The sequence below is a fragment of the Acanthopagrus latus genome, chromosome 2 (assembly GCF_904848185.1).
Source record: "Acanthopagrus latus isolate v.2019 chromosome 2, fAcaLat1.1, whole genome shotgun sequence".
NCBI classification, from domain to species: Eukaryota; Metazoa; Chordata; class Actinopteri; order Spariformes; family Sparidae; genus Acanthopagrus; species Acanthopagrus latus.
In genome coordinates, this window is record NC_051040.1 from 30362062 (window position 1) to 30389413 (window position 27352).

At 41.6% G+C, this 27352-nt stretch overlaps 1 protein-coding gene across 5 annotated transcripts in view; it reads left to right on the forward strand.

Annotated features, from left to right (window-relative positions):
- The first annotated feature begins 9167 nt into the window (after positions 1-9167).
- Positions 9168-27352, forward strand: part of sez6b (seizure related 6 homolog b) — a 270502-nt gene continuing 252317 nt past the window's right edge. For all 5 annotated transcript variants that reach the window (XR_005072165.1, XR_005072166.1, XM_037084349.1 and 2 more), the window contains exon 1: positions 9168-9327. Coding sequence is in view for 3 of the 5 variants with exons in the window: in XM_037084349.1 (XP_036940244.1) it covers positions 9255-9327 (73 nt within the window). In the remaining 2 variants the exon portion in view is untranslated. The remainder of the gene's footprint in view (positions 9328-27352) is intronic.

A 27352-nucleotide genomic window follows, 5' to 3' on the forward strand; every position in this document is an offset into this window, starting at 1 on the left:
CGCCTGGATTGGTGCAGGAGGTTGAGTGGTACCGGCTAGAGATAGTCGGGCTCGCCTCCACGCAGAGTCTGGGCTCTGGAACCGAACTCCTTGAGAGAGGCTGGACTCTCTTCTATCCAGGAGTTGCCCGCAGTGAGAGGTGGTGAGCTGGTGGGGGTTGCTTATAGCCCCACAGTTCAGCCGCCATGTGTTGGAGTTTACCCCAATGAACGAGAGGGTTGTTTCCCTGCGTCTTCGGGTCAGGGATAGGTCTCTCACTGTTGTCTCGGCTTATGGGCTGAATAGCAGTGCAGAGTAGCTGGCCTTCTTGGAGTCCCTGGGAGGGGTACTGGAGAGTGCTCCAACCGGGACTCCATCGTTCTACTGGGGGACTTCAACGCTCACATGGGCAGCAACACTGTTACCTGGAGGGGTGTGATTGGGAGAAACGGCCTCCCCAATCTGAACCCGAGTGGTGTTTTGTTACTGGACTTCTGTGCTAGTCACAGTTTGTCCATGACGAACACCATGTTCAAGCATAAGGGTGTCCATATGTGCACGTGGTACCAGGACGCCCTAGGCCGGAGGTCAATGATCGACTTTCTGGTCGTGTCATCTGACCTCCGGCCATATGTCTTGGACACTCGGGTGAAGAGAGGGGCTGAGCTGTCAACTGATCACCACCTGGTGGTGAGCCGGATCTGCTGGCAGGGGAGGAAGCTGGACAGACCTGGCAGACCCAAACATATTGTGAGGGTCTGCTGGGAACATCTGGTGGAACCCTCTGTCAGGGAGGTCTTTAACTCCCACCTCTGGGAGACCTTGGACCAGATCCCGAAGGAGGCTGGGGACATTGAGTCCGAATGGACCATGTTCTCCACCTCTATTGTTGACACGGCTGTCTGGAGCTGTGGCCATAAGGTCTCCAGTGCCTGTCGTGGTGGCAATCCCCGAACCTGGTGGTGGAGTCCGGAAGTAAGGGATGCTGTCAAGCTGAAGAAGGAGTCCTGTCGAGCCTGGTTGGCCCAGGGGACTCCTGTGGCAGCTGACGGGTACCGGCAGGCCAAGCAAGTGGCAACACAGGCAGTCGTGGAAGTAAAAACTCGGGTCTGGTAAAAGTTCTGGGAGGAGGACTATCGGTCAGCCTCGAAGAGATTCTGGCAAACCATCCGGCGCCTCAGGAAGAGGAAGCAATCCTCCACCAACACTGTTTACAGTGGGGGTGGGGAGCTGTTGACCTCGACTGGGGACATTGTCGGGTGGTGGAAGGAATACTTTGAGGATCTCTCCTCACTCCCACTGACATAACCAACCAGTCCACATGTGTTTTGTGGACTTGGAGAAAGCACTCACCCGTGTCCCTCGTGGCATTCTGTGGGAGGTGCTCCGGGAGTACGGGGTCGGAGGCCCTCTGTTAAGGGCTGTATCCCTCTGTTAAGGGGGTCTGGTTCAGGAGCCACAGGATTTCATCTCTGCTTTTCGCGGACGATGTGGTCTTGTTGGCTTCTTCGAGCCAGGACCTCCAGCATGTTCTGGGGCAGTTTGCAGCCGAGTGTGAAGCGGCTGGGATGAGAATCAGCACCTCCAAGTCCGAGGCCATGGTTCTCCACCAGAAAAAGGTGGCTTGCTCCCTCTGAGTTGGAGGAGAGTTACTGTCTCAAGTGGAGGAGTTTAAGTATCTTGGGGTCTTGTTCACAAGTGAGGGAAGGATGGAGCGTGAGATTAACAGGCGGATCGGTGCAGCGGCTGCAGTAATGCGGTCGTTGTATCGGTCTGTCATGGGGAACAGAGAGCTGAGTTGAAAGGTGAAGCTCTCGATTTACCGGTCAATCTACGTTCCTACCCTCACCTATGGTCATGAACTTTGGGTCATGACCGAAAGAATAAGATCCCGGATACAAGCGGCTGAAATGAGTTTCCTCCACAGGGTGGCAGGGCACTCCCTTAGAGATAGGGTGAGGAGGTCTCTGTCACCCGGGAGGAGCTCGGAGTAGAGCCGCTGCTCCTTGGGAGGTGTTCCTGGCATGTCCCGCCGGGAGGAGACCCCAAGGAAGACCCAGGACACGCTGGAGTGACTATGTCGCCCAGCTGGCCTGGGAACACTTTGGGATCCTCTCGGAAGAGCTGGAGGAAGCGTCCGGGGAGAGGAAAGTCTGGGTGTCCAGCTCCGGATAAGCGGACAAAAATGGATGGATGGATGGATGAATGAAAAGAAAAGACTGTGTGTCCTCATTTAAAATGAAAAGAAGAACAAAATAGTCAACTTAAACACTCCCCCTCCTCTGGATTCTCACTGAGGCAATGGGACAGGTAGTCTGCTGTAACATTCATCTTGCCTGGGATGTGATGGACCTCAAACTGATAGGGCTGCATGGCTAGGTACCAGCGTGTTATTCGACTGTTGGCATCCTTCATCTTCTGTAGCCACTTCAGGGCCTTGAATAGAACTTTTGAAAGATTGACTCTATCAACACCAAATATGCCATATAGCTTTGGGGGATGAAAAGACAAATTTCTACCATAATCACATGTCTGTCTGTCCTGGAAGAGGGATCTCTGGGATTGTAGAAATGATTGGCCATAACTCCCACACCCGTTGTCCTATCATCACAAAACCGGGTGGGTAGGTTCACAATGGGACTGGTAATCTGCCAACCAACGCATGTTGAGCTCAACCTGTAGGGGGCGCTATAAATGCCATTAACATGTAGCTGAAAAAACTATTTGGAGAAATCTGGGGCATGTTTTGCACAGATCTTTGAGGAACATGGTGGACGTTGTAATTGGGGTGGCAAAAGGGGTTAGAACTCAGGGGCGACTAGCTCAGTGGGTAGAGCTGGTGGACTAGTGATTGAAAGGTCACTGGTTCGAATCCCAGCTCCAAAAAACAGGAAACCCACACACTGGAAACACAGGAAAACAGGAAACCCTGGCGGGATTGAGCTATGTGTCAAAGTATCCTTGAGCAAAATACTGAACGATCCCAAAGATGCTGCTGATGTGCAGTTGGCACCTTGTGTGTCAGCCGCTGCCATCAGTAAGGGTCCTGCAATGAGCTGGCAACTCATCCAGGGTGTACCTTCACCCCTTGAGTAAACTGGATTTGGCCCCAGTAAGCCCCCCCCCCAACTCCTTAGGAGGAAAAAGCGGCAACATCCTGCGTCCCTCACGGATAAGCGGAAAAAAAACGGAATGGGTTAGAATCATGCAGATTCAGAATCATGCAGAATCAGCTATATTTGTCATTTAAGTTTTAATATTACATTTTTGAATTTTATAGTCATCTAAGTTACACATAACATAACACACCACAGGCAAAAGCTAATGGTAATATTTGGCTTACCATACTTGGCGTAACATAACAATATAGCAAAGAAAATGTGTATATGCAATATTATAACCAATGCATGAATAACTCATGTAAACAATGTGAACCTTAGGTGATCGTCCAGATCATTTAAAGTAAAAGCAAATCTTGGGCCTGTGGGAGAATTTTTTAATCCTTATAAGAGCTTTTAAGGTTTTTTCACCCTCACACACATTGTTAAAGTTTTGTGTGGGATTTGTAAACCCACAGAGGGGGAAATATATTGAGAAATCTGGCCTAACTAAGTGACCGGTATTGACCTTAAAATAAGAAGTTATTCTCATATTCTATGAGTTATTCTGTTCTAGAGTCTGAGTTAAACAGGGATTGAGAAACACTGATAACATCACATTTAATGAGCACACACACACATAACTGAATGGAGTTGCCAGAACTTCCCAAAAACGGTGGAAAACAGGAAACCCACACACTAAACCAACCAGCAAAAAGAACAGCACACACATACATGCATGAGTAAAACACGCACACAAACTTTGAAACGATTACTGGAAGTTACATGATTTTTAAGAAAGACAGAGAACAATGAGGCAATGAACATCTTGACATTCTGGTGGTGGTCCAGATCATCACTAAAAAACTGTGTAAACAGCTGAGGTATAAAGGCTTGGTCAGTCCAGCAATGAATGGAACCCACTTTTTGCAACCCTGTCTCTGTGTCGATTCTTCTTAGACTTTTGGCTTCAACATATACCTGTTTTATACATTTGCTACAACAGGACCATCTAACTTTTCTGGGCTCCTGCTGCCTTGAAATAGTGATGGATCTGGATTGTCACACCCTGGGATCTGCTGGATCATTGCTCTCATATCTATATCTCATATCTCCTCATATCTATATTTCTGTAAAACTTGATGCCTCTCCACTGGGATATCTCTGTCTATTACTAATTATCTTTTGTGTCCTGCCCTCTTCCAGGTCACCAGGGTGGACAGGAGGTTGTGTGCCTCAGGCACCACCTGGTGATGCCTCGTCCTGCTCAATCATCTCCTGGATCCGCACACTTTGCATATAATTTGTATCAGACATTCTGTCAAGGTATCTTGTAAACTGTGATTTATTGCTCTTTTTCTATCTATCACATGTCTGTCTGTCCTGGAAGAGGGATCCCTCCTCTGTGGCTCTTCTTGAGGATTGTTTTTTGTTTTAACCCTGTTAAAAGGGTTTTTTCTTTCATGAACATGACAAGTTTTTCCTCACTCGAATTGAGGGTCTAAGGACAGAAAATGTCTTTCAGTGTACTGCACTGTTAAGTCCATTGAGGCAATGTGACTGCGATTTTGGGCTATATAAATAAAACTGATTGATTTGATTTGATCACTATTGTGCACTCTTCAGATACATCTGACCTGTAGACCTGGCAACAAATTTACAATTTCTATAACCTTCAAAATGACTCCATCGATAATTTTAGAAGACGTTAGAAGGTACACAAACTATATATATCTGTGAAGTGTAGGGTTTGGCTTTTGTTTTATATCTCTTATGGCAGCACATGTGCACTTCACAGCATACCAGTTGTGTATTAAGTACTGACATGCTATACTTGAGTAAAAGTAAAGATCCCTTACTTGAAAATGACTCTGGTAAAAGTAAAAGTTACTCATGACAAAATTACTTAAGTAAAAGTCTTAAAGTCATCAAATGCACTCAAGTACATTTAGATACCTGACAAATACTTTTGATACTCAAGTATCAAAAGTAAAAGTGCAAAGAAATGAAACAGCCAGTAATCCAATTATTCAATTTAAACTTTATTAACAGTAGGGCTGCAACAAACAATTATTTTCATTGTTGATTAATCAGTTGATTATGTTTTCCATTAATTTAGTAGTTGTTTGGTCTATATAGTGTGACAGAAAATGGTTAAAAATGTGGATCAGTTTCCTAAAGCACAGAGATGATGTCCTCCAATGTTTTGTTTTGTCCACAACTTAAAAATGTTCAGTTTACTGCCATAGAGGAGGAAAGAAACCAGAAAATATTCATTTAAGAAGAATTTGAGAAATTTGCCTTATTTTTTCTTAAAAAATGGCTCAAAACGATTAATCTATTATCAAAATCATGATGTTAATACAACACTGTTGCAGCTCTAATTAACAGTATTTATACCTCCCTCCTCCCTCTACTCCTTCCTTCTCTCCTTATACTCCCTCCATCCCTCTCCTCTCTGTTTACTCCCTCTCACTGCTCCACTCCTTCCCTCCCTCATGTTCCGCTCTCCATCCATCTCCTCTCCCTCTGCTCTCCTCTTTAAAGTCAACAAATTTACTATCAATCTTCAGCAGGAGTTGGTTTTCAAAATTGCAAGAATCCAGACGTGCTCTCTGTGGGCTGAAGACAAGTCCTGCAATGCTAATGCAATGCTCATTGACAGGCTGTAGAGGCAGGTAGAGGTGTATTCAACGTCACAGACAGCAGGTAAGGATTTCAGTGGGTCCATCTGATCTGCTGAACAGGCCAGGTGTGCATCTAGTTGCTTGGAGCTCTCCTGTGCATGAGATGACTTCAGGGAAGGGAAAAGGTCTTCCTCATCAGATGAGCTGGATCTGGTGGCATCTCCTGACAGCAAGGAAGGATCCTCAATGAGCTCCTTGATGTAGTCCATCCCTACAATAAAGAGAGGGTGAAAGTAGCATCAGTACAGCTGAGGTACCATTAATCTAATGGGTGATTAATGTCAATTTATTTCATTTTCATTTCAAGAGTAAAATTGTGTATAATGCATAATTTGATACATTAATTTAATTTAATAACAAGTTTAAATATAACCATGCGTCAAAATGTATTATCTCCTTGTTGTCTTACCCATTCTGATTGTAGCATCATCTTTTGTCCATTTAATTTGGGATTTGAAGGTACTTCGGGGGCTGTGAGCCGACCCGTTTCACTGCCTAACATTAGCTAAGCTAGCAAGACTTGGATAACTAGCTGACTGACCTGAGTAGTATTTCTTTGTTCCTAGGCAGACACTTCATTATGAAGGATGAATCCCTCATTCCTACACAGTAAAACATTTGTTTTAAATACGGCCACAGGTGTTCTTCTTCCTCTGAGCTAGCCTTGTTAGCAGATGCTGTTGTGACAGCATCATCTATATTTCCTCCAACAGTGTCAGTGGACGAGGCAGCTGCCATGGTTATGTTCGCGGTTTACAGCTAGACTAAGGTCAGCTGTTGCACGTTTTGTTAATACATGCAGTCTGGATACAATATCATGACACACTTGGGCTATTATTCAAATATATTTTTTTGTAACAAGTAACGCCAGTGTCCTATGATGATGTAGAGGAGTAAATATGTATCTTTTCTTTATAATGTGCTTAAGTAAAAGTAAAAGTTGAAACAAATATAAAAACTCAAGTAAAGTATAGATACTCCCGAAATCTACTTGAGTACACCACTGCAGCATACAACCATTCACACGATCTGCACACCAGTCTGCAAACATACAACTGGCTAGCTCCAGTCCTATTGAGGATGAGGATAAGCCTAATAACCTCTCCTCTAACCACCTTCCTTTCCCTTTCTCGTCAGTTCTTTCCATCCCATGCTGATGTTTTTTTTTTTATTGGTGATTTAAAGGCAGCACAGGAAAATAGGAATGAAACAGGAATGAAAATGGTTAATAGTTCATAATGATTCTATGACTTTTGTAACTAGACAAGAAATCATCTGCTGAGACATGCCTAAGTGTGATTGTTCTAGTACCCAGACACAGAAGTTTTTGACCATGAATTGTTGGACTGTATGGACTTTTACAACCCTTTCTTTTCCTCAGTGATGTGGATTATTCAACCTGCCCTGTGTTTTGCTCCTTGCTGCGCTCCCAGAGTTAGGTCTCTTTTGCTTTCTCTCTCTGTACACACACTTGCATACATGTGGGTAAACACACACACATGTTGCCATGGCGGCTTGTTGAAAACTAATCATTAACAACACTGTAACATCCGTTTGTCACAGCTGCATCTATGCCAAATTCGGAACATCAGAGTCTAGCTCTGTCCAAACCACACTGTGATTAAAGGCACATTCCTAATAACCACAGCTGCCCTCCTATCAATCTAATCAACACCTTCAAAAGAAACCCCTCAATTCAAGATATTACAGATATTGTAATATGGTTTTCAAGACATTACTTTGTTATGATAGTGAGTTTTGTTTGTAGTTAACACCTTCATTACATGTGACAAATTGGTAAAGACCTGGGGCAAAATGTATAAACCATGTGCACACGCGCAAAAATGCACTTATGCCAGTTTCCACAGAGGTTTCCAAATGTATACAAATCTACAAGACATGTGAATGTGTGTATTAGTATGGACCTTTTACACCGCCACTTTCCTCACAGATTTCCGAACATTTAAAAATCCACATGATACAATAGATGCGCCTCCTGGCCTCTTGCTTGATATCAGTCCACTTTTCTTTTACTCCTCCAAAGTCTAGTTCCATGCAATGTTCACATCTACTGTCACTTTCTGCCATTTCACTAGCTTCATTTTGCTGCTTTAAAGAGAACTAAGCCTCCAAATAATAATATTTCTTGTTTGTCAGTTTGATCAATCATTACTTCAGGTTCATGGTCCATAAAAGGAGCAAGGATGGGACAAGGTTGTCCCCTCTGTTAAACACATCATTGTTAAAGGAATATTATGACATTGGATCAGGATTGGCTTTATCATTATATATTTATTCTACTTACATTTACATTTCAAGGTTGGATTCTAAAACTGCAGAGAGGGATACAGTAGCACCGAAGGCTTCACTGGTGGTAACTGAATAAAAAGTCAGTATATAACATGCAGCTCTCCAAAGATATTTAGCATGTCAATGTTTTTCTTGATATAGTAAAGGTAATAATTCCCCTCAAATCCTTTCTGATGCATTGCTCTGAAGTGTTACTGTAAGAATGTATTACTCCCAAAACTTGGCAGCTGGGGCTGGAAAGGTAGAGGTTGTATTGAAGAAGAGTATGTCGGAGCAGCTAATTCAAAAGTCAAAAACACACAAATAAAAAAAATGAATGTGATGTTTGGGACAATGGATTCCAAATTATGAACTATGGATGTGAACTGGTTCATTTTAATCTGTGTGAAGTGAACTTTAACCAAGCTTTTGTGAAGTGTGAATGTGCACTGCCTTTGTCTATCAAGGTCATCAGTCATAAAATCAGACTATTTCACAACTAGTTTAATGTTCCTTTTTGCACTTACACATACATGTAGGCAATTATTAACTTGTACTTAAGTGCAGTGTTTTTACTTGTCTTTTTAGAGTGTGGTGTTCTGCAAGAATATTTCCTGTTACTTTTCCTGGCCTAAATATCAAAATATTCCCCCACTGGTGGTATTCATGGAACTCGATGGTTCCATGAAAACATTAACAATGTTCCCTTAAATGTCCAGTGATGTGTTAACAATAGAAAGCCTATTAAAAAAAAATCCACTTACTATGTAATAATGCAGTTTTTAGTCGAGTACGTCCCAAACAAACAAGCTTCATTATCTTGCCGTGTGTTCCAGTGGCCAACGCTAGGAGCTGTCCATGGTACTGAATGCACGGCGGTGGCGTTGCCCCAAGGAGGAGGCTCAGAGCACGGAGCACAGAGCGGGGCAGCAGCAGCAGCAGCAGCAGCAGCAGCAGCAGCAGCAGCAGCTCTCCGTCAGTGGACTCAGTACAGTCAGTAGTCTGTAGTCCTAGTGGCGGAGCGAGACTGGAGCCCGTCGTCTCTGTCAGCAAACCTGGACTGAAGTCGCGAGAGTAGCACTCAGTGTCTAGCGTGTGTTTGTCGGAGCTCTCAGTGTTTCAGTCCACCGGAGGAAAAGTGTTGATCCCAAGGACGTTCACTAGGAAAAGCTCGAGAAGCTCAAAACGAGGACAAACCGTGATGAATTCGATCAGAGATTATTTTCCTCTCGTGCTTGTTCTGGTGGCGGTGGTGACGGACACAGGCGCTGAAGGTAAGAACAGTCTCTGTTATTTGTTCTCTCCCTGTGGTTTATCAGAACGTTCAGGGGAGCTTTTCAGCCCGCGATCTCGTTACTTAAGAAGGTGTTGTTGGGGATGTGTGTCTCGTTTCTGCCCTGGAAGCTCTCCGTTTTCACGATTTTCTTTTGTCGGTGCTTCCATGTGCTCAGACAGCTCAGCAGCTCTCCTCAGAAAACACACTCCTTAATAAAATGAACACATGGCTTCAACACTGATGTGGTATTTTGCGACATTTTAGCCTGTTTTTTCCCCCCATTAAAGTCAGGCAGTATTCATCCAAAGCCTACATGCCGTACACATCCTCAATGCATATTAAAGTTATCATTCAAAACACAATTCTAAATAGAAATCACATTCCAGTCACAGTTCAAACTTGTTACATGATTACTCTGTAGTTTCATTATCCTTTCCTCAAGTTTTCGATTTTCAAAAAGAAAAAAGAGAACTCAAGTAGGCAGACAGGCTGATAAAAATTTCATTTGCCTTGGAAAAAAAAAAAAAACTAGAAGAACTCCAAATGAATGCAGCCTATCTCCTGGTGCCCTTGTCACAATAGTGGAATGGCTGATAGTGTTTTTGGCAGCCTCCCTGCATTATTCATGTCCCCTGACAAAGTCGAGTAGGCTTCAAAACATGTATATAGTTGCAACAATTTAAACAGTCACTCAATATTTCCTTCAAATTAAATCCCAGGGATTTTTTTTTTTAATTAAATCAATTCTCAGTCTGCATATTAGGTGCATTAAAAACTGTCATCCAAATATCATACACACTCATCTAGATGGCAAAAAATAAACTTGTCAGGGAAACTCTTGCTCAGTCATCGTTTAATTGGATGTGTCTGTATAGACACAACTGACACCAGCTTACTCCACAACCTTGGTTATTCAGGTTGTGATGGATGCTCATGTCTGTGTTTGTGTTTGCATAATCAGCCAGGGATGCCAAGGCGTCCCAGAAGATGACTTGACTGAATTTGTACATTCAGGTCTGGCTGCTGACTTGATAGTGAGTGTGTTCAAAAAGCTGACAAGTAATCAGACATATATCAAGCTGCATACTCTGTGTAGCCCAAATACTTCAAGTTCAAGTATTTTATGTTGGGAGATGAGTTTCAAATACACAATCGTTTCTTTAGAAATGCAATGCTAGTTCAGTGATGAGGCACACACACACACACACACACACACACACACACACACACACACACACACACACACACACACACACACACACACACTCATGCTTTTTTGTAATACACTGATGTTGACGGCTTGTATACTCATGACAAAGGACACTGTATGCAGTTAGTGTGTAGCATATATCAGTCACACACAGGATCACTAAAGAGATCTGTGGTTACATTTTGGCTTCAATTAGTCACAACACTGGGAGATGGTAAAACGTGTATGAGAGATGGAAAGATTACAAGATGTGCTAGTTTTATGACACTTTTATAAAATCATAATAACAGAACACAGAATAGAAGCTGTAATCTGTAACACACAACATTATCAACAAAGAAAACAGTGAAGGAAATCTGATGCCATATGTAACATCTATAAAGGATTTATATGCTTTGTAGATCATCGTGGTTAAACAACTTCTAGTTTGACAGGTTGTGAAAAACTGTTCTGGCCGGTGAGTCATTAATAGTCGAGTCATGACTGTTTGCTGTCCTGGCTCCACAATGATGGAACGAGCTCCCCATTGACATCAGGACAACAGACACACATCCTCTGTTGCAGACTGAAAACTCATCTGTTCAGATGCACCTGGACCCATGAACAAACAGCAAAAAAAAAGTGTTCCTTATTGGTTCTGTTTTTGTGAAGCAGTGAATGTTAACCTGTTAATATATGTTGGTGTCAGTCATATTCAAGTCATATTGTGGAGGACAAGTACTAGCCACAACCTGAGACCTCTTAAATGATTTTAATGATGTTCAACTGCTCATGTAAGCTTTCAAACAATGTCTGCATGCTTTAATTGTTCCTCCTGTTCATACTGGCCATAAAACAAAATCTTTCTAATGCAAGTACAAGTACTTTGTTACAGTACATAAGGAGTTTTTGGGAGTATCTATACTTTACTAGTTTTTATTTTTGTTTCAACTTTTATTTTTACTTAAGTACATCATAAAGGAAAAATACAAACTTTTACGCCGCTACATTATCATAGGACACTGTCGTTACCCCTTACAAAACAATATATTTGAATAATAGCCCAATTGCCTCATGATATTGTATCCTGATTGAATGTATTGAAGACATGCACGAACAGCTGACGTTAGTCTAGCTGTAAACCTCGAACAGAACTATGGCAGCTGCCTCGTCCCGTCCACTGTTGAAGGAAATATAGACAATGCTGCCACAACAGCATCTGCTAGCAAGGCTAGCTCGGAGGAAGAAGAACACCCGTGGCCGTAATTAAAACAAATGTTTTACTGTGTGGGAATCAGTGCTGGCCCTGAGAAATTTGGTGCTCTAGGCAAGATCTTAGATCTTAGCCCTTTGCATCGCAGTCAGTTTCACAATCAGTTTTCATAGACTCACACAGACACTGCATGCCTGTATTCAATATTTCATTTCTTTTAACTCAAAAATATCACACCAAACAAAAAATAAAGAAAATAAAGAAAGAAACAGTGATAAAAATACAATATAAATAAGGCATTATGCAAACATATTGTCTCTCAGCCTCAGAGTGCCATCTCTTCCTATCTATTGTCAGCCACTTTGCAAAACGACCTCCAGCTCCTTCCATGTTGCCTTGTGGGTATTGTGCTCCTGGCTATCCTCATGAACCTTCAGCAAGTCCTTTCCAGTCCTTTAGTCCTTCATTATTAAGTCTGTATTCTAAACATTTAGCAGCAGAAGCAGTGCGAGCTATCATTGCTGTTTGAGTACATCAGCTTGCTTCTTTTGATTTTTTCCCATTGACTAAGTCTCTGTTACAAAAGTCATGTTGTCATCTCACTTTGTCAGTTAGAAGAAATGTCCAGTCAGCAGGTCTGTTTGTGCAGCCTGTAGTCCTGACGCTGTGTCAGTCTGCTGTGCTGAGGTAGAGGGACAGCAGCACCTGACGCTGTGTCAGTCTGCTGTGCTGAGGTAGAGGGACAGCAGCACCTGATGCTGTGTCACTCTGCTGTGCTGAGGTAGAGGGACAGCAGCACCTGATGCTGTGTCACTCTGCTGTGCTGAGGTAGAGGGACAGCAGCACCTGATGCTGTGTCAGTCTGCTGTGCTGAGGTAGAGGGACAGCAGCACCTGATGCTGTGTCACTCTGCTGTGCTGAGGTAGAGGGACAGCAGCACCTGATGCTGTGTCAGTCTGCTGTGCTGAGGTAGAGGGACAGCAGCACCTGATGCTGTGTCAGTCTGCTGTGCTGAGGTAGAGGGACAGCAGCACCTGATGCTGTGTCACTGGGGTGTGGTAAAATATCTTAAAAGTGCATCTGAAGAGAGAAGAGAAGTATCTGTGACCACTGCATGTTACATTTTGATAAAATAAAACAGAAGCTCGATGTGTGCTATACATAAGACTAATATAGACTAATAATGAAATTGTGATGAGATTCATTAAAGTTTATTGTCATTGCAATACAATTCAGTCTAACCAGGGTGCAATTGCACTCATCGACTCAGCTATTTACTGATTATCAAACAATGCTGATATCGTCCAAAGTAATCTTGTAAGTAAGCGGTAACTACGGTGTTTTAAACTATTAATTTCCTTTCGCTTCATCACATTGATGTCACTGTACCTGTATCTTCTTCACGTCTTCCTCTTCTTTTCTTCTTTATCTTCACTGGGTTGGTGGTTCCACTCTGGTGGTTCCTTCACCGATGGTTTCAGTCTTTTGTACCTTGTAATTCCGCTACAGTATCAGCAGGCTAGATCTCTCTCTTGGTCTTGGGGTCTTGGTGTGGTCAGATTCAGGCAGCTGGGCTCTCGACCCGCCCCCCTCACAGAGGACAGGTACAGTGCACCAAGCCAGAACCCAGAAAAAAGGCCTCTCCGTTATTTAATAGTCTTTGCTATGACGTTGTGTTGCTGTGGGCTTATATGATATTTTGAAATAATAGCAGTAATGGCACTGGTAATTTTTTTTTAATTTATTCATTTTAAATTAAAAACAAAAAATAATAAGTTTTCGGCGCCCCCGCGGATGCCAGCGCCCCTCGCATTTGCCTATACTGCCTATGCCCAGGGCCGGCTCTAGTGGGAATGAATTCTTCCTTCAAAATGAAGTGCTTCTTGTGTCTGCCTAGGAACAAAGAACTACTGGTGTTACAGAATTCTCCGTCAAACCTTAAAAAGCACATTGTGGTAAGTAAAATAACTACTAATTACAGTAAATGAATCCATGAAGATAGTTAAGATACCAACATTTTAATGTTACTCAGTGTCTCAGGTCAGTCAGCTAGTTATCCAAGTCTTGCTAGCTTAGCTAATGTTAGACAGTGAAACGGGTCGGCTCACAGCCCCCGAAGTACCTTCAAATCCCAAACTAAATGAACAAAAGATGATGCTACAATCAACAAGGAGTTAATACATTTTGACACATGGTCATATTTAAATTTGTTATCAAATTAAATTGATGCATTACATTATATAATTTTGCATTATACACATTTTTACTCTTGGAATGAAAATGAAATAAATTGACATTAATCACCCATTAGATTAATGGTACCTCAGCTGTACTGATGCTACTTTCACCTTCTCTTTATTGTAGGGATGGACTACATCAAGGAGCTCATTGAGGATCCTTCCTTGCTGTCAGGAGATGCCACCAGATCCAGCTCATCTGATGAGGAAGACCTTTTCCCTTCCCTGAAGTCATCTCATGCACAGGAGAGCTCCAAGCAACTAGATGCACACCTGGCCTGTTCAGCAGATCAGATGGACCCACTGAAATCCTTACCTGCTGTCTGTGACGTTGAATACACCTCTACCTGCCTCTACAGCCTGTCAATGACTATTTAGAATTGCAGGACTTGTCTTCAGCCCACAGAGAGCACGTCTGGATTCTTGCTATTTTGAAAACCAACTCCTGCTGAAGATTGATAGTAAATTTGTTGACTTTAAAGAGGAGAGCAGAGGGAGAGGAGATGGATGGAGAGCGGAACATGAGGGAGGGAAGGAGTGGAGCAGTGAGAGGGAGTAAACAGAGGAAGGGAGTAAGGGGAGAGGGATGGAGGGAGTATAAGGAGAGAAGGAAGGAGCAGAGGGAGGAGGGAGGTATAAATACTGTTAATTAGAGCTGCAACAATGTTGTATTAACATCATGATTTTGATAATAGATGAATCGTTTTGAGCCATTTTTTAAAGAAAAAATATGGCAAATTTCTCAACTTCCAGCTTCTTAAATGAATATTTTCTGGTTTCTTTCCTCCTCTATGGCAGTAAACTGAAACTCTTTAAGTTGTGGACAAGACAAAACAGGAGGACATCATCTCTGTGCTTTAGGAAACTGATCCACATTTTCAACCATTTTCTGTCACACTATATAGACCAAACAACTAATAAATGAATGGAAAACATAATCAACTGATTAATCAACAATGACAATAATTGTTTGTTGCAGCCCTACTGTTAATAAAGTTTAAACTGAAGAATTGGATTTCTGGCTGCTCTATTTCTTTGTACTTTACTTTTACTTTTGGTACTTAAGTACATTTTAATACCCGACAAATAATTTTGATATTAAAGTTCATTTGATGTAAGCTACTTTAACTTGAGTAATTTTTACCAGAGCCATTTTCAAGTAAAGGATCTTTACTTATACTCAAGTATAGCATGTCAGTACACCACTGCTGATGTGTTGGTATCACTGGAAACTTTGTGGTTTTAAAGAGAATGTCAAAAGAAATGTTGTTGGTTTGAACATTGCTTAGCTGCATAATGTAAGCCTCTTCTCACTGCTTTTGTTGTGGGCAGTGTTGTAGCCCAGTGAATGGCGCTATGCATGGAAGCTCTCCCTCTAGTGTAATTTCTTGAAGCTCTCCCTACAGCATAGAAGTAAAAAGAGGAAGTCCAAGTCGGGATTGGTTGGACTTTTTCCTTGGAGACCAGAATTGTGTGTGACTACATTGATTTGTTTTTAAGTTATGTTCTGTAAAACATTCGCTTGCATAAGTTGCACAATATATGTAAGTAACATGGTTGATCATTGTTTTCACACAAAGCATGACATTTTCCAAAATCTGACCAAGTAGTATTTTTGTGTCAACCTCACTGAACCCCAGCTGTTGGACAACTTTAACAACAGCCCAAAGTCATAATATGTCATGATTTTGTGAAACATTTGTTGGTAAACTTTATTTTGAAAGCCTAAGTGGATGTTGCTTATGTATGTTGCCACCATGACTGTGCAAAAATGACTTGCAAAACTAAGTTGTAGGTAAAGCTTAAGGCGACTGACAAATCCATAATATGTGATGAGTTGGTAATGAGACTGTGTGTTACACTCTACCTACTAGTTAGTGTGACGTGGTTGTAGAGGTTATTATTTTACCAGTTTGGGCACTTGTGTGTTCCAGCTTTTCACGTTTTTTAAAAACCAGATCCCTCTGCTTCAGAAAACTTAATATATTGCATAATATTCCAAATCCTCTAAGCTTTTCATTTTGTTTTCATATTGGATCCTTCTGCTCCAGAAATATTGATATATTGCATAATATTTCAAATCATCTAATCTATCACTTTTTCTTGATTTGTGAATTTACAGTAGGTCTACAGCTTTATGAAATGCTAATCTTGCTGTAATAGACAGGTGTCACCCAAGGCAAGTGATACTTCACATGAACAATGGCCATCCTTCACCCTGGCCCCTGGTTAGTAATCAGCAGTGCCAGGACCCTGCAGCCTCTTTGTTTGGGTGCCACCTCTTGTGATGATACTGATTCAAAGCTCCTTACCATCACTGATGCACAAAAGAGCATGTTCTGTGAGTGCCTCACTCGCATGAATTGAACCTATATGAAATAAATGCCGTGTCTGAAGAGGCAGGATGGCAGCGAGTAGAGAGACTGTCCTTTTCTGGATCACTGCTGCTTCATGGGTGATGGACTGTAGCTAACCTTTACCTCTGACCTCTCTGGAAGGCTGATTAATTCCAGGGATTTGAAGCATAAACTCCTGCTTTAGGCTTTATCCCATTTCTCATAAGTCATGAATATGTTATATTACATTTGGCTGTCTTTCAAAGCATGTAAAAGTGTTTCAATTCCACATATTAGTTTTTTTCAGCTTTCCAGGGAGTCATTTGTTTTCATTCATGCCTTCATGAAACTTGATTTGTACGGACAGTAACCCTCAATGTAATCTTTATGTCTGTTGTGTTATAGCAGTGCAGACACTGATTAGTCAACAGACATAAAAAGAGATTATACTTACTATGATTGACATCAGCTCCAACCATCTTTATACTGAACCTCTTAAGCTGATATTCTCGTCTATAATAGTTGACAGTAACCATGTAGCCCATAACTAATTAGTAATTCTTGCACTATTTCTTTGACCCAAATGCTAGAAACCTTTGTGGCCAAAGGTCAAAGTTTTTCATTAAAAATGTAGATAAGAAAAAATAAATTGTTGGTTTGTTTTAACAGTGCCATTGTGTAGAATAATGCACACACATTATTCTCACTTTGCTGCACCACTCACACTCTCCTCTATCCATTTATTTATAGGTATTTGTCACATGTTGAAACTCTGTAGATACAAACTGCAAATGTAATAGCTATCAGAGTGAAAAAGTGCCTCCAGTCTGAGTCAGTAGTGAGGTGACAAAATTGCCGTTTCAGCTTTGGGCTAGTTTCTCCTTAGCGGTTTACCCTGGCTTCTACACCCACTGCTGACTGCTCTGTTATTCATCAGCTTGGCAGTTTCTCTCTCTGGTTACGATGTCTGTGCTGTCTGACAGCAGGCACTGAGCGACATAGCGAGTTATGGTGGACCTGAAGTAGAAGCTGTTTTGATGATGTCCCTGAGGATTTTGGGGTCAGGCATTCTGTCCTTTTTCTTTCAGATAACTGCCCAGATAAATATGCTGGCCCTGGCTGACCCAGACCAAGTGATGCCCCTGGAGTCCTAACCCCAGGGCCTACATGAATTGCCACTGCCTGTCATCATTGTCAGTGTTCTGCTAGGAGAGCTGACTAAAACTAATGGCTGCTGCAAGGCTCACTGGACTAAAGGGGCGTTATTTTAGGCCAACAACAGTTTTTGCAGAGACTAATGCCTAAACAATTTTACTGAGCCATTTAGTTGGTTGGTTTGGAGTTGTTTAAAGCAGGGCCGGATTTACCCACTGTGGAGTAATGGGGCAAAAATGAACCATGGGCCCCTATTGACTCCCCTCTTTTTCTCACTCTATGCATTTTGTTTGTATTTGTAATTTACAGTATAAACCATAGTAATAAAATGTTATCTTGGGGCCCCCTTACGAGGCAGGGCCCAATGATTATGTGAAAATGCAGGTTTTACACCCATGTAATCTATTTAGCTACATGCAGATAGGTTATGGATTTCATCATGTTAAATATCATTCTCCTATTTGGCTAAAATCTTTGTCTTGTGTTTTATTATTATCATAATCATGATCAGCTTTATAAGGCAAAAGTACAAAATCATTCAATGATCAGGAATTTTCAAGTAAAAAGTATTGGTATCAGTATCGGTATCGGCTATACTGACCCTGTAATTGCTTGGTATCGAATCAATACCAAAATTTGCAGTATCACCCACCCCTAGTTTCAAATAGCATTCACAAGCAGAAGTTATATTAATTAGACTGCTACAACCGAATTTCCTCTGGGCATTTAGTTCGCTGCTTTGGCTTTGTAATCCAGCATGGGCTGAAAGATGTATTTTTTTATTTTGATGGAGCTCATAGCCTTTGTGAATACTTAGGCTAAACACATGATTTTTGTGTATATCTGAGGTATGTGTTTAATTGTTGATTCACGTTCAGTAACCGTACTGCTAAAATTAGCGCTGTGTTGCTAACATCCGTGTAGCATCATTTTAAAGGGATATTCCGATGTAAGTTTAATCCATGTTTTATCACACCTTGACACCGAGTACGACCCCCCTCGAGAGATAAAGTTTGCGGACCGCTAGCTTACGTAGTTTTAGCATCCTCAGAAACGACTGCACAACAACAATACACTGCGGTAAATGAGTCCAAGTATAAATCGCCATCAAAAAGCCAAAAATAATGCTCAGAACAGCACCAAACTTCAGCAACATTAGAAACAGGGTCCCAGCACATGTTTCGAGGTATCAAACATTTGATATCGTTGCCGGCTTTGTCGGAAAAGATAAACAAAACTCACCACCCGAGAAGCCTCCTTGTTGTTGGGAAGCCCTGCGAGTCGATTACCGAGTGCAGTAGAGTCCCGCAGTAATGACGCAGTAACTGCAGAACTCGACTGCACTCGGTAATCGACTTTTCACAGCACAGCAAACCGTGAAAACAGTGTACTAATAGTACTGAAAAGATTTCACCAAGTCATTCTTAGATCATGGAATACAACCTTAAATGGCAAACTGCAAGCTGCTTTAGTAAGTGAGGGACATTTGGTCAGTTGAGAATGTTCTCAGTATCACGTTAGTATCAAAGCTTTTTTTACCCTCTCAGCTATAGACCAGAGAGGGCCACACTCTTCCAATTAAAAGTGAAACTTGAAATCCTCTACTCCACGGTTCAAGAGGATAATTTTTGCAAAGTAATTTCTGCATCATCTTTTGATTAAAGTCACCATTGTGCCCCTCCTGTGATAAGCAACACTTTCTCCCAATCCCCCAACCACCCCACCCCCCACTCCCCATCTGCACCACCTAACACCGTACACATACATGCACCCTGTTCCCACCCCCTTCATCATCCCTGCCACAGCAGAAAAGCAATTTGTTCTTGGTGTCACTGATCTGATGCAATCAGCGTTGCTTCATGCTTTTGAATACGGAAAAGACAGCAGGAATAGGACACTATGTTTAATTAAAAGACACACTTTTGTGAATGTGACGATCATATAATTTGGGGTGGAGGATTGTAAGGCAGCGTGTTAAACACCTGCTTTTCCGATTAGGGCTGATTAACCTATCCAAAATCGCCCAATGCTTTCATCAAGGGCTATTCAGGATGCTGAGGCTACGCTCTCATCCTAATTGTCTCCAAGCCTTTTCCTCTTTGAAGAGCTCAATTGGAAATGAGTGTTATCAAAATTCAGTGCTACTCCCTCTCACAGGAAATGGGGGCGCTGAGTTCTTTACACACAGCTCCTGACACCTCCTGAGAGGAGCTGAGGGGGTGGAGGGGTGGAGCACTCTCATCTTTCCTTTTCTCCATCTCTCCTCTTCTTTGCATAACAGTGTCTCTGGAGCGAGCAGCACACTTGTGAAGTGTTTACCCTCGTCTCTGTCAGTCAAAGCTGATTTCCTGAAGGCTGCATTCATCTGCTTTACAATATCTCTGTCTCCTCCCCTGTTTGAGATTTCTCATGACAGAGCCTCTCTGAGTTAAATTAGAGAGGATGCAAATAGGATGTGATGTGCTTTGAACTGCACCTGCTTTATGTGTCACCATCACATCCCACATCCTGTCATCTTTGAACATCTCTTCAGCTCTCTGGTGTATTCTGGTCTTTGAATAACACGCTGTGACGGGAATAGTCACAGAATGATCTGAATGTCTCTCATTTGGATCTAAATCTACAATAGAACATTCTCTAAATCCAGTTCTGCTCACAGATGCACTGAATTATCCCTTAATTCTTCGAATAATTCCAGGTTCCTTGGTTGTTGCATTACAATATATACTAGATATACAATATATAATACTACTACTAATACTTAGGAGCGGTCTTATGATAGCTGCCATGTTGCAGCTGTCACTCAACATCACACCCAGCGGATATTTGGTGCTCTGGGGATATTTCTTGCAAATCAATGACCAATCTGAGTTATGTTACATGGCCCGCAGCTCTCATCAACACTAGTCAGTGAGTATTTGATGGATGGTTGTCAGCAGGGGGTGGCCAGCAAAACTTTCCATTTATATCAAGTCATACACTCAATTTAGTAGCACTTCATGGTGACCCCATGTCCCTATGAAAGGTTAACAGTTAATCAGTTACTAAATGCCATAGCTGGATTTCCAACTGAGTGAAACAAGGCAATGTGTTCTCATCCCTGGTTTTCTAATACAGACACCTCTATGACACTGAGTGGGTCGTTCAGATGCACAAGGTATCCTTGAACATGTGGTTAATGTTTAATTAAATTTGGTTTCATACAGTATAACAACCAGAGTTGTACAAGCTACTTTCAAAATATATCAAATATTTCTAGTTACCTTGATTTTAAAGTACAATACCACTGTCTGTCTAGAGTGATATAATACTTCTTACTCTACTTTTTTGTTACTTTCAACAAAATGCCCAAATAAGCTTTATGGAACAATTACATAGCCGAGGTCTTTTTGAGTAAACTAAAAACCGGGATGAGCAGGCAGACAAAGGATCACAGTCTGATATATTATGAAGTAGGTATACATATTTTTCATTATAGGCTCAGTCATATGAAACACAATTAGACCAGTGCCTTTTATAATGTAGCCTATAGTGACATGACAAGACAAAACATTTTTTTTTCTTTATTTTAGTCTACAGAACAAGGAATTCATGGGCATATGTGACTCAGAAATTAAGGTGCATTTGGAGGATTAGGCTTCATCATTAGGCCTACAAAATACAGCTCATCTCAGTCACACAGAGACTGAAGAAAGAACATCTCCTCTGTGTGACCTGCCACTCTACCCCAACCCCGTCCCCTATTGGGCTTTGTCACTCTGTATGCTATGTCAGGTGGAGCAGTTGCTCTGAGCATCTCATATTGACAGAAATGGGTTTACACCGGAATTGGCTGGAAACCTAGTCTCATATAGACACCTCAGAGTACCTTGTTTGTCTGTCTGAGATGCAGGCGGGCTTATTAAAGTGTCAGTATGGGCTGGGTCTCTTTGAGGCTGTGCTGCACAGGTATTACTATTACTTTCAGCTTATGTGGTCCACTGAATATGCATATGTGAATATGAATATGTGTTAGATCGCAAGTTTGCCCCTGTCCAGCAGGCAATGGACCAGCTCTCCTTTATGAAGGGTTAGATCCCTAAACCTACAAGAGGTTACTTTAAAATCAGATTTAAATAGGGACTGCTTAAGCTGGTAGTGAGGAGACTCACCCAGTTTCTAACTGCCTGTATACCCTGCTTCCTCTGGTTTGGCAGCTGACATGAATAGCCCTTGAGTCAGATATGGCCACCAGCCACACCAATTAATGGCAGCTCTCCGCTAAATGATCTGTGCACTTGGTATGGTGCTAGGTTGGATGGGGCTTTTGATAAGGGTCTGTTTCAATTTGGTAGGCTTGAGTAACCTTTAACAAACTTAAGGGTTAGGGTTAGTTTAACAAACAGATATTTTGCACACGTAACACCTAACTTTCACTTCCATCAAAGAGACATAACATCAATGTCCACATTTTTTACTTAACTGTATTATGTTGGTTTCATTGCATAGACTCTAGCAAGGCCAAAGCATACAGCTCAAAACTTATTTCATTTACTATCAATCATTATCAAAGGTCCTCATTGATAAAATCACAATCTTTTAAATAACAAATTTATCTAAAAGAGCTGAGGGCTGGTTAAAAACACTTAAAGGTAAGTGAGATGGAGAGGGTCAGGTCTTTCCATGGCTTGCCTTTCCCTTCCTGCTGAAAGTCCAAGTCGTTGAGGCAAATCACAACCCGAGATCTCTAAAATAGCTTCATCAAATCAAATCAAATCAATCTTTATTTATATGGCACTTTTCATACAGAAAAAGTATCTCAAAGTGCCTCACAGAAATATACAAACAACAGCAGAAAATGAGAAATAGCAAAATAAAGTCAAGAGAAGAAAATTAAAAGAACCCAACCCTCCCACCCCCTCAGACATGCACAGAGACATACACACTCATACACACACTCACACTCACCCATTCAGTAGCTGTCATTAAAGAGACATGGCCGGACAGCGAGACCTGTTGGGTGGAGGAAGCTACCTTTGGGGGGCCAACCACACCGGGAGAGATCCTGGTCCAAGGCCACAGGGGGCACCGCCACAGAGACCACCCCCAGCCCGGCAGGCCCCCAGGAGGAAACACTGGAGATTAAAAACTGACAGACTAAAACAGTAAAATAGGGCAAAAAGCATAGAAGCTAAAAACACAAGGGACTAAAACATAAAAGCATAAAGGCTAAAGACACGAGAGACTAAAACATAAATGCATAAAGGCTAAAATGTGAGAGATTAAGACAGTAAAAAAGCAGAGTGAACAAAAGTACTCCAGTATCCAAATTGTAATCCACAGCACATTGGCAAAAATGGCAGTTTCTGCACAACATTTCTTGTCCTTTCTGTGATGTTTAGGCTGCTCACTTTCTCTGTCTCAGGTGTTTCTTTGAGGCTGGAGCGAGGGAGGGATGCTCTTTAGTCCGTGCTGCTGGTTTATATACTCTTCTTGCTCATCGCAGCTTCACTACTGATTTGACCTTTCCTTCCTTTAAGTTTTTAAACTTTAATACATCCATTTCAATCACAGCTAAACATTACACATTCTTTTACTGCAATCACAGCAAAATTAAAACGTAACTCTATTGTGAGCATGACAGAATCATCACCCTCTTGACAGAGTCTGAGTGTAACACTTTCCTTTTTCTACCAAACAGTGTTGTGTCACTTCCTCTTGGCGTCACATATTTTCTTAATTAAGCTCCTGAACTTTAATACAGTGCAATAGGCAGAGCTTTGATATATTTCAGAATTATTTCAGGACTACGTATAATATCCATTACTTGTATTTATGTTTGGCAGGAGTAAATGCATCTCAACTTTTCTGACAACATTAACTAACTAATCCTAGCCCTAGCAGCCCACATCAAGGCCAGTTGGATCAATGACGCACAAGTGGCCCTAACGACTCTGAAACTCATAGCTCACATCTGTCCTTAACAACTCTGTAAGGACACTCCCACACCAAGTTTAAAAGCCCGCAACTCCCCTCCAGTTAGTAAGAATGGAAGAAGCCTCTGTCGTATACACAACTTCTCTTTTCTTGGTTGGTCCAAAAGATTTCAAAGATGAAAAAAGTCACCAGGAGTCTTCAAGGTTGAGTGCAGTATGACTTTACTTGCCGGCAAAAAAGAACGGCATCAGACACAGACAAAATCCATGACAAAACCAAACTGACCCGAGGCTCAAAGCCCCGAACAGCCTCTTTTAAACGCAGAAAAGTGGGTGTGTCCGTTCGGACAACATGGCCTCAACCAATCACTATTCTGCTGAATTTCTGCTGACATTGCTATTTCTTTATGGAAAAACACCATATTTCCTATGGAAAATCCCTGTACCTCTAGTGGAAAAACCCAGTATTACCTTCTGCGCTTGCGTGAATATTGCTGTATGTGCAGAACTGCATGTCGACCAGTTGCTCTTCGCCTTGCTTTGGTTTATTTAAGAAGGTGCTCTCCCTGTGTCCTTATCACTGGCTCCTAGAAACTCTGGCCTTCAGGCCTTCAGTTAACTCCCTTTCTTGATGGATCCCATTATATCGGATCACTCTTTGCACTGTATTTTCAAACTTAATGAAAGTGTTACATATTTGGTTATATGATGTTGTTGTTAGATTTGTGGTTACATCTTCACACTTGACATTATCTGACTATAGCAGCTTTAATCGGTAGATGCACTTTTCAGTCAGCTGGTGCCCAGTAGTATGTTTCAGCAACCCTTTCACACTTCTTACCCTTTGTTTCTTACTTTTATCATTACAACACTATCAGTTACCATTAGTCACTATTTACTAACTGTGGTTATTTTATACTACACATTGGATGAGAGGTGAAACATCCTCAGGAAACTAAAACAAGACCACTTGCCTGCGGCATATGAATTTGACACGATCTGCATTTCTCTACAAATCCCCTTTTAACCGCTGTGTCTGCCACTTGGCTATACATCTAAAGGGAATATAAAGACTGACTAAGCTGGCACCATTTCTATTTGCTTTCATATCTCAGTAATTGACTAAATGAAAAAACAAAAATTAACTAAAATTTTGTCCTGTGTTGTTGGTCATTACTTGGCTCTGTCATAAACTGAAAGTGACGCGGTTGTCAAGAAACGTCAACAATATTACCACTCCTATAGAATAGGCTATGCTGCTATGTTTTGTATTTTTGATAAAACTGAGCAAAATGTGAACTGATATAAGAAAGACGTTTCATCCCGATGTGAAGAAACATTTGACTAAGCAGCTACAGAAGCTGTCTCAGTTCTTATCATGGCTCAATATATGCACAAACTGTATTGATGGAGCAGGCTGACTGTCTATTCACTGTCAAAATATAACTTGGGAAACAACAATTCAGCAAGCTAGCTTTGATAAGTCGCGCCTGTAATCAGCATCAACTGCTCCTCATTTCCCCCCTCTGTCAAAATCACATCTGTTTTTCTCAGGCTTGTTTTCAGCCACTGCTGTTGCCTGCTGCATAGCCTCTCAGTCCAGTTCTTGGAGTCATTGGCGCAGAACCACTGTTTATACAAAGAACAGAGCCTGTCCACACTCCTCTCATGCACTGGCAGACTGTATACACCTGTCTTAATGACGCTGGCGACTGCTGTGCATACAGAGCCAAGGACCTCTCGACAATGATTAGGAATCTGACAGGCTTTGCTCTCTTTTAGAATGCTGCGTCAAATCCACAGAGCTGTTTGTGTGAGTGAGGGTCATAGTTTGATGCTCAGTGGCAACATCAAAGGAAGATGGTCATTTTGTGTGCATCTCTATATATACCAGTCCTAGTGTATGGAGATGAGAAAGCGATAAATAAGACTTGTGATTTTAATCCTTTTTTGATATACTCTGCTTAGATAAGCATAGTTGCCCTCAGGAGCTGACTGACTTAAGCCAAAATTCTTTGCAAGGGAAAGCCAGCAGTTTTACAGGAGGAAGATGAGAGTAAATCAGAGGAGGGGGAGTGAACAAGCCAGATCACCACACTATGTGCTACAGACCACATAGTTCATGAAAACAATGTCAGATCTTGGTGTTAAAAGTGAGTGGGAAGAACTATTGATTGATGGATCCCTCATCCCAAGGCAACTGGATTTATTTCAGGAAAAAGTCCAGAACTAGTAATCACTTGGAATTACCATGACCTGGATGACTGAGAGCCTTCATCAACCTGGATCCCTCATCATATCATAGCACCATTAAGTTTCAGTTTTGGCAAACCAAAATGTTTGGGCACCCCTGATTTAGACACTGTCCTCAATAACAACAAAAAAAAGTAAAAATAAGCTAAACAAGATAAACAAAAATCACCACCCGAGAAGCGTCCTTGTTACAGTACTTGCAGTACTTATGACATGTACACTTTGTAAAGTGCACTTAAATTACAAGAGTTATGAGACTGAACAAAGTTGTTTGAACCAAAATTCTTATCTCTTCCTAAACCCAACCAAGTTGCCTAAAGAACCTAAGACTGTTTGACAATTGTAACATTCAAAAACTTGTAGTGTGTCAAATGTGAAATATCAGCAACTTACTTTAAAGTCTAACCGTATACTGAATATTACGTACTATTGCTAACTTGACTCCAGAGAACAGAACGTTGGGATTCAGAACATGTTGTCTGCGCAGTGGAAGGATGTTGAACATCTTTCAATGGAAATAAACATGATCAGTAAAGTAATGACACTAATCAAATGGTGCTATGGTCTCATTAGTACAGTAGTAGTACTACAGTGCATGGCAAATGATCACAGCCACACTGTTGCTTCTTAACACTAAGCCAAGCCATTTGTTTAAAACTGAAGATGGTATGAAAGCTGAGAATCTCACAAGCTACTGTTAAGAAACAATGCCATGTGAAGGAGAAGCTGCTCTGATGTGGAACATGGGTTTATGCTCACTTGCCACTTCAGCTATTTTTATCTTCACAGATATTAGAATGATTATTCATTCAGCAGTTGAATGTGTCGGCACAGACAGAGGAGCTGGATGTATTTGGGCTGTGGCATTTGGCAATTCAGTGTGTGTGTGTGTGTGTGTGTGGAGGGGGGATTATATTGTAAACATCAATTCAGAGCTTTAGTGACATTGCTGACTTATTAGATGGTTTTATAATGGCGAATGTTTCATTTTAAAGTACAGCTCTTCCTAAATTTAATGAAACATTGTACTGCAAGAGAGAGTTTCAGGAGAATTTACATGTTAATCACTTTCTTGGAAATGAAGGGTGGGGGAGGACTGTAGAGCCGGGCACTGCACATGTAATGCACTGACCAAGTAAAATGCCACTGACAGTACACCCCAGGCACATTCTTGCAGTGATAAACACACAACGTGCAAATGCAGAGCGGAGACGTAGAATCCTGTCAGAAGAAATCAGCAGCAGCATTATTTGCCTTTAGAGCTGTCAGGTGAGCTGCAGAGCGATGCCTAGAGCAAAACAAATGGCCGGCAAAGGCTCTGCATTGCAACCCTGCAAAAGACAAATGCCCCAGTGTGTGAGGACTGTAGACATTTGCATAGTTTTCTGATATAACAGTAATAAGAAGAGCATTTTGTCTCCGTTTTCCTCATGTTGAACAGGTGCCCTTGTTGTTTATCTTCCACTGTATGGATGAACAAAAGATTACAAAGGATTTGAGAGAGCACAAAACAAATTAGAGTGTTACTCATTCACCAAATCACCATTTGAAAGCACATTCATACGAGCAGAATCACATTTGTTCATGTGAGTCCTTTTCCAGCTGAAACTGAGAGCAGAACATCATCTGCTCAGTTTAACTTGATAATAAAGGGTCATTCTGTTACACCATTTTCCCCACTTTAAAAATACAAGTGGGGACAGTCAGATTGTGATTATATTTTAC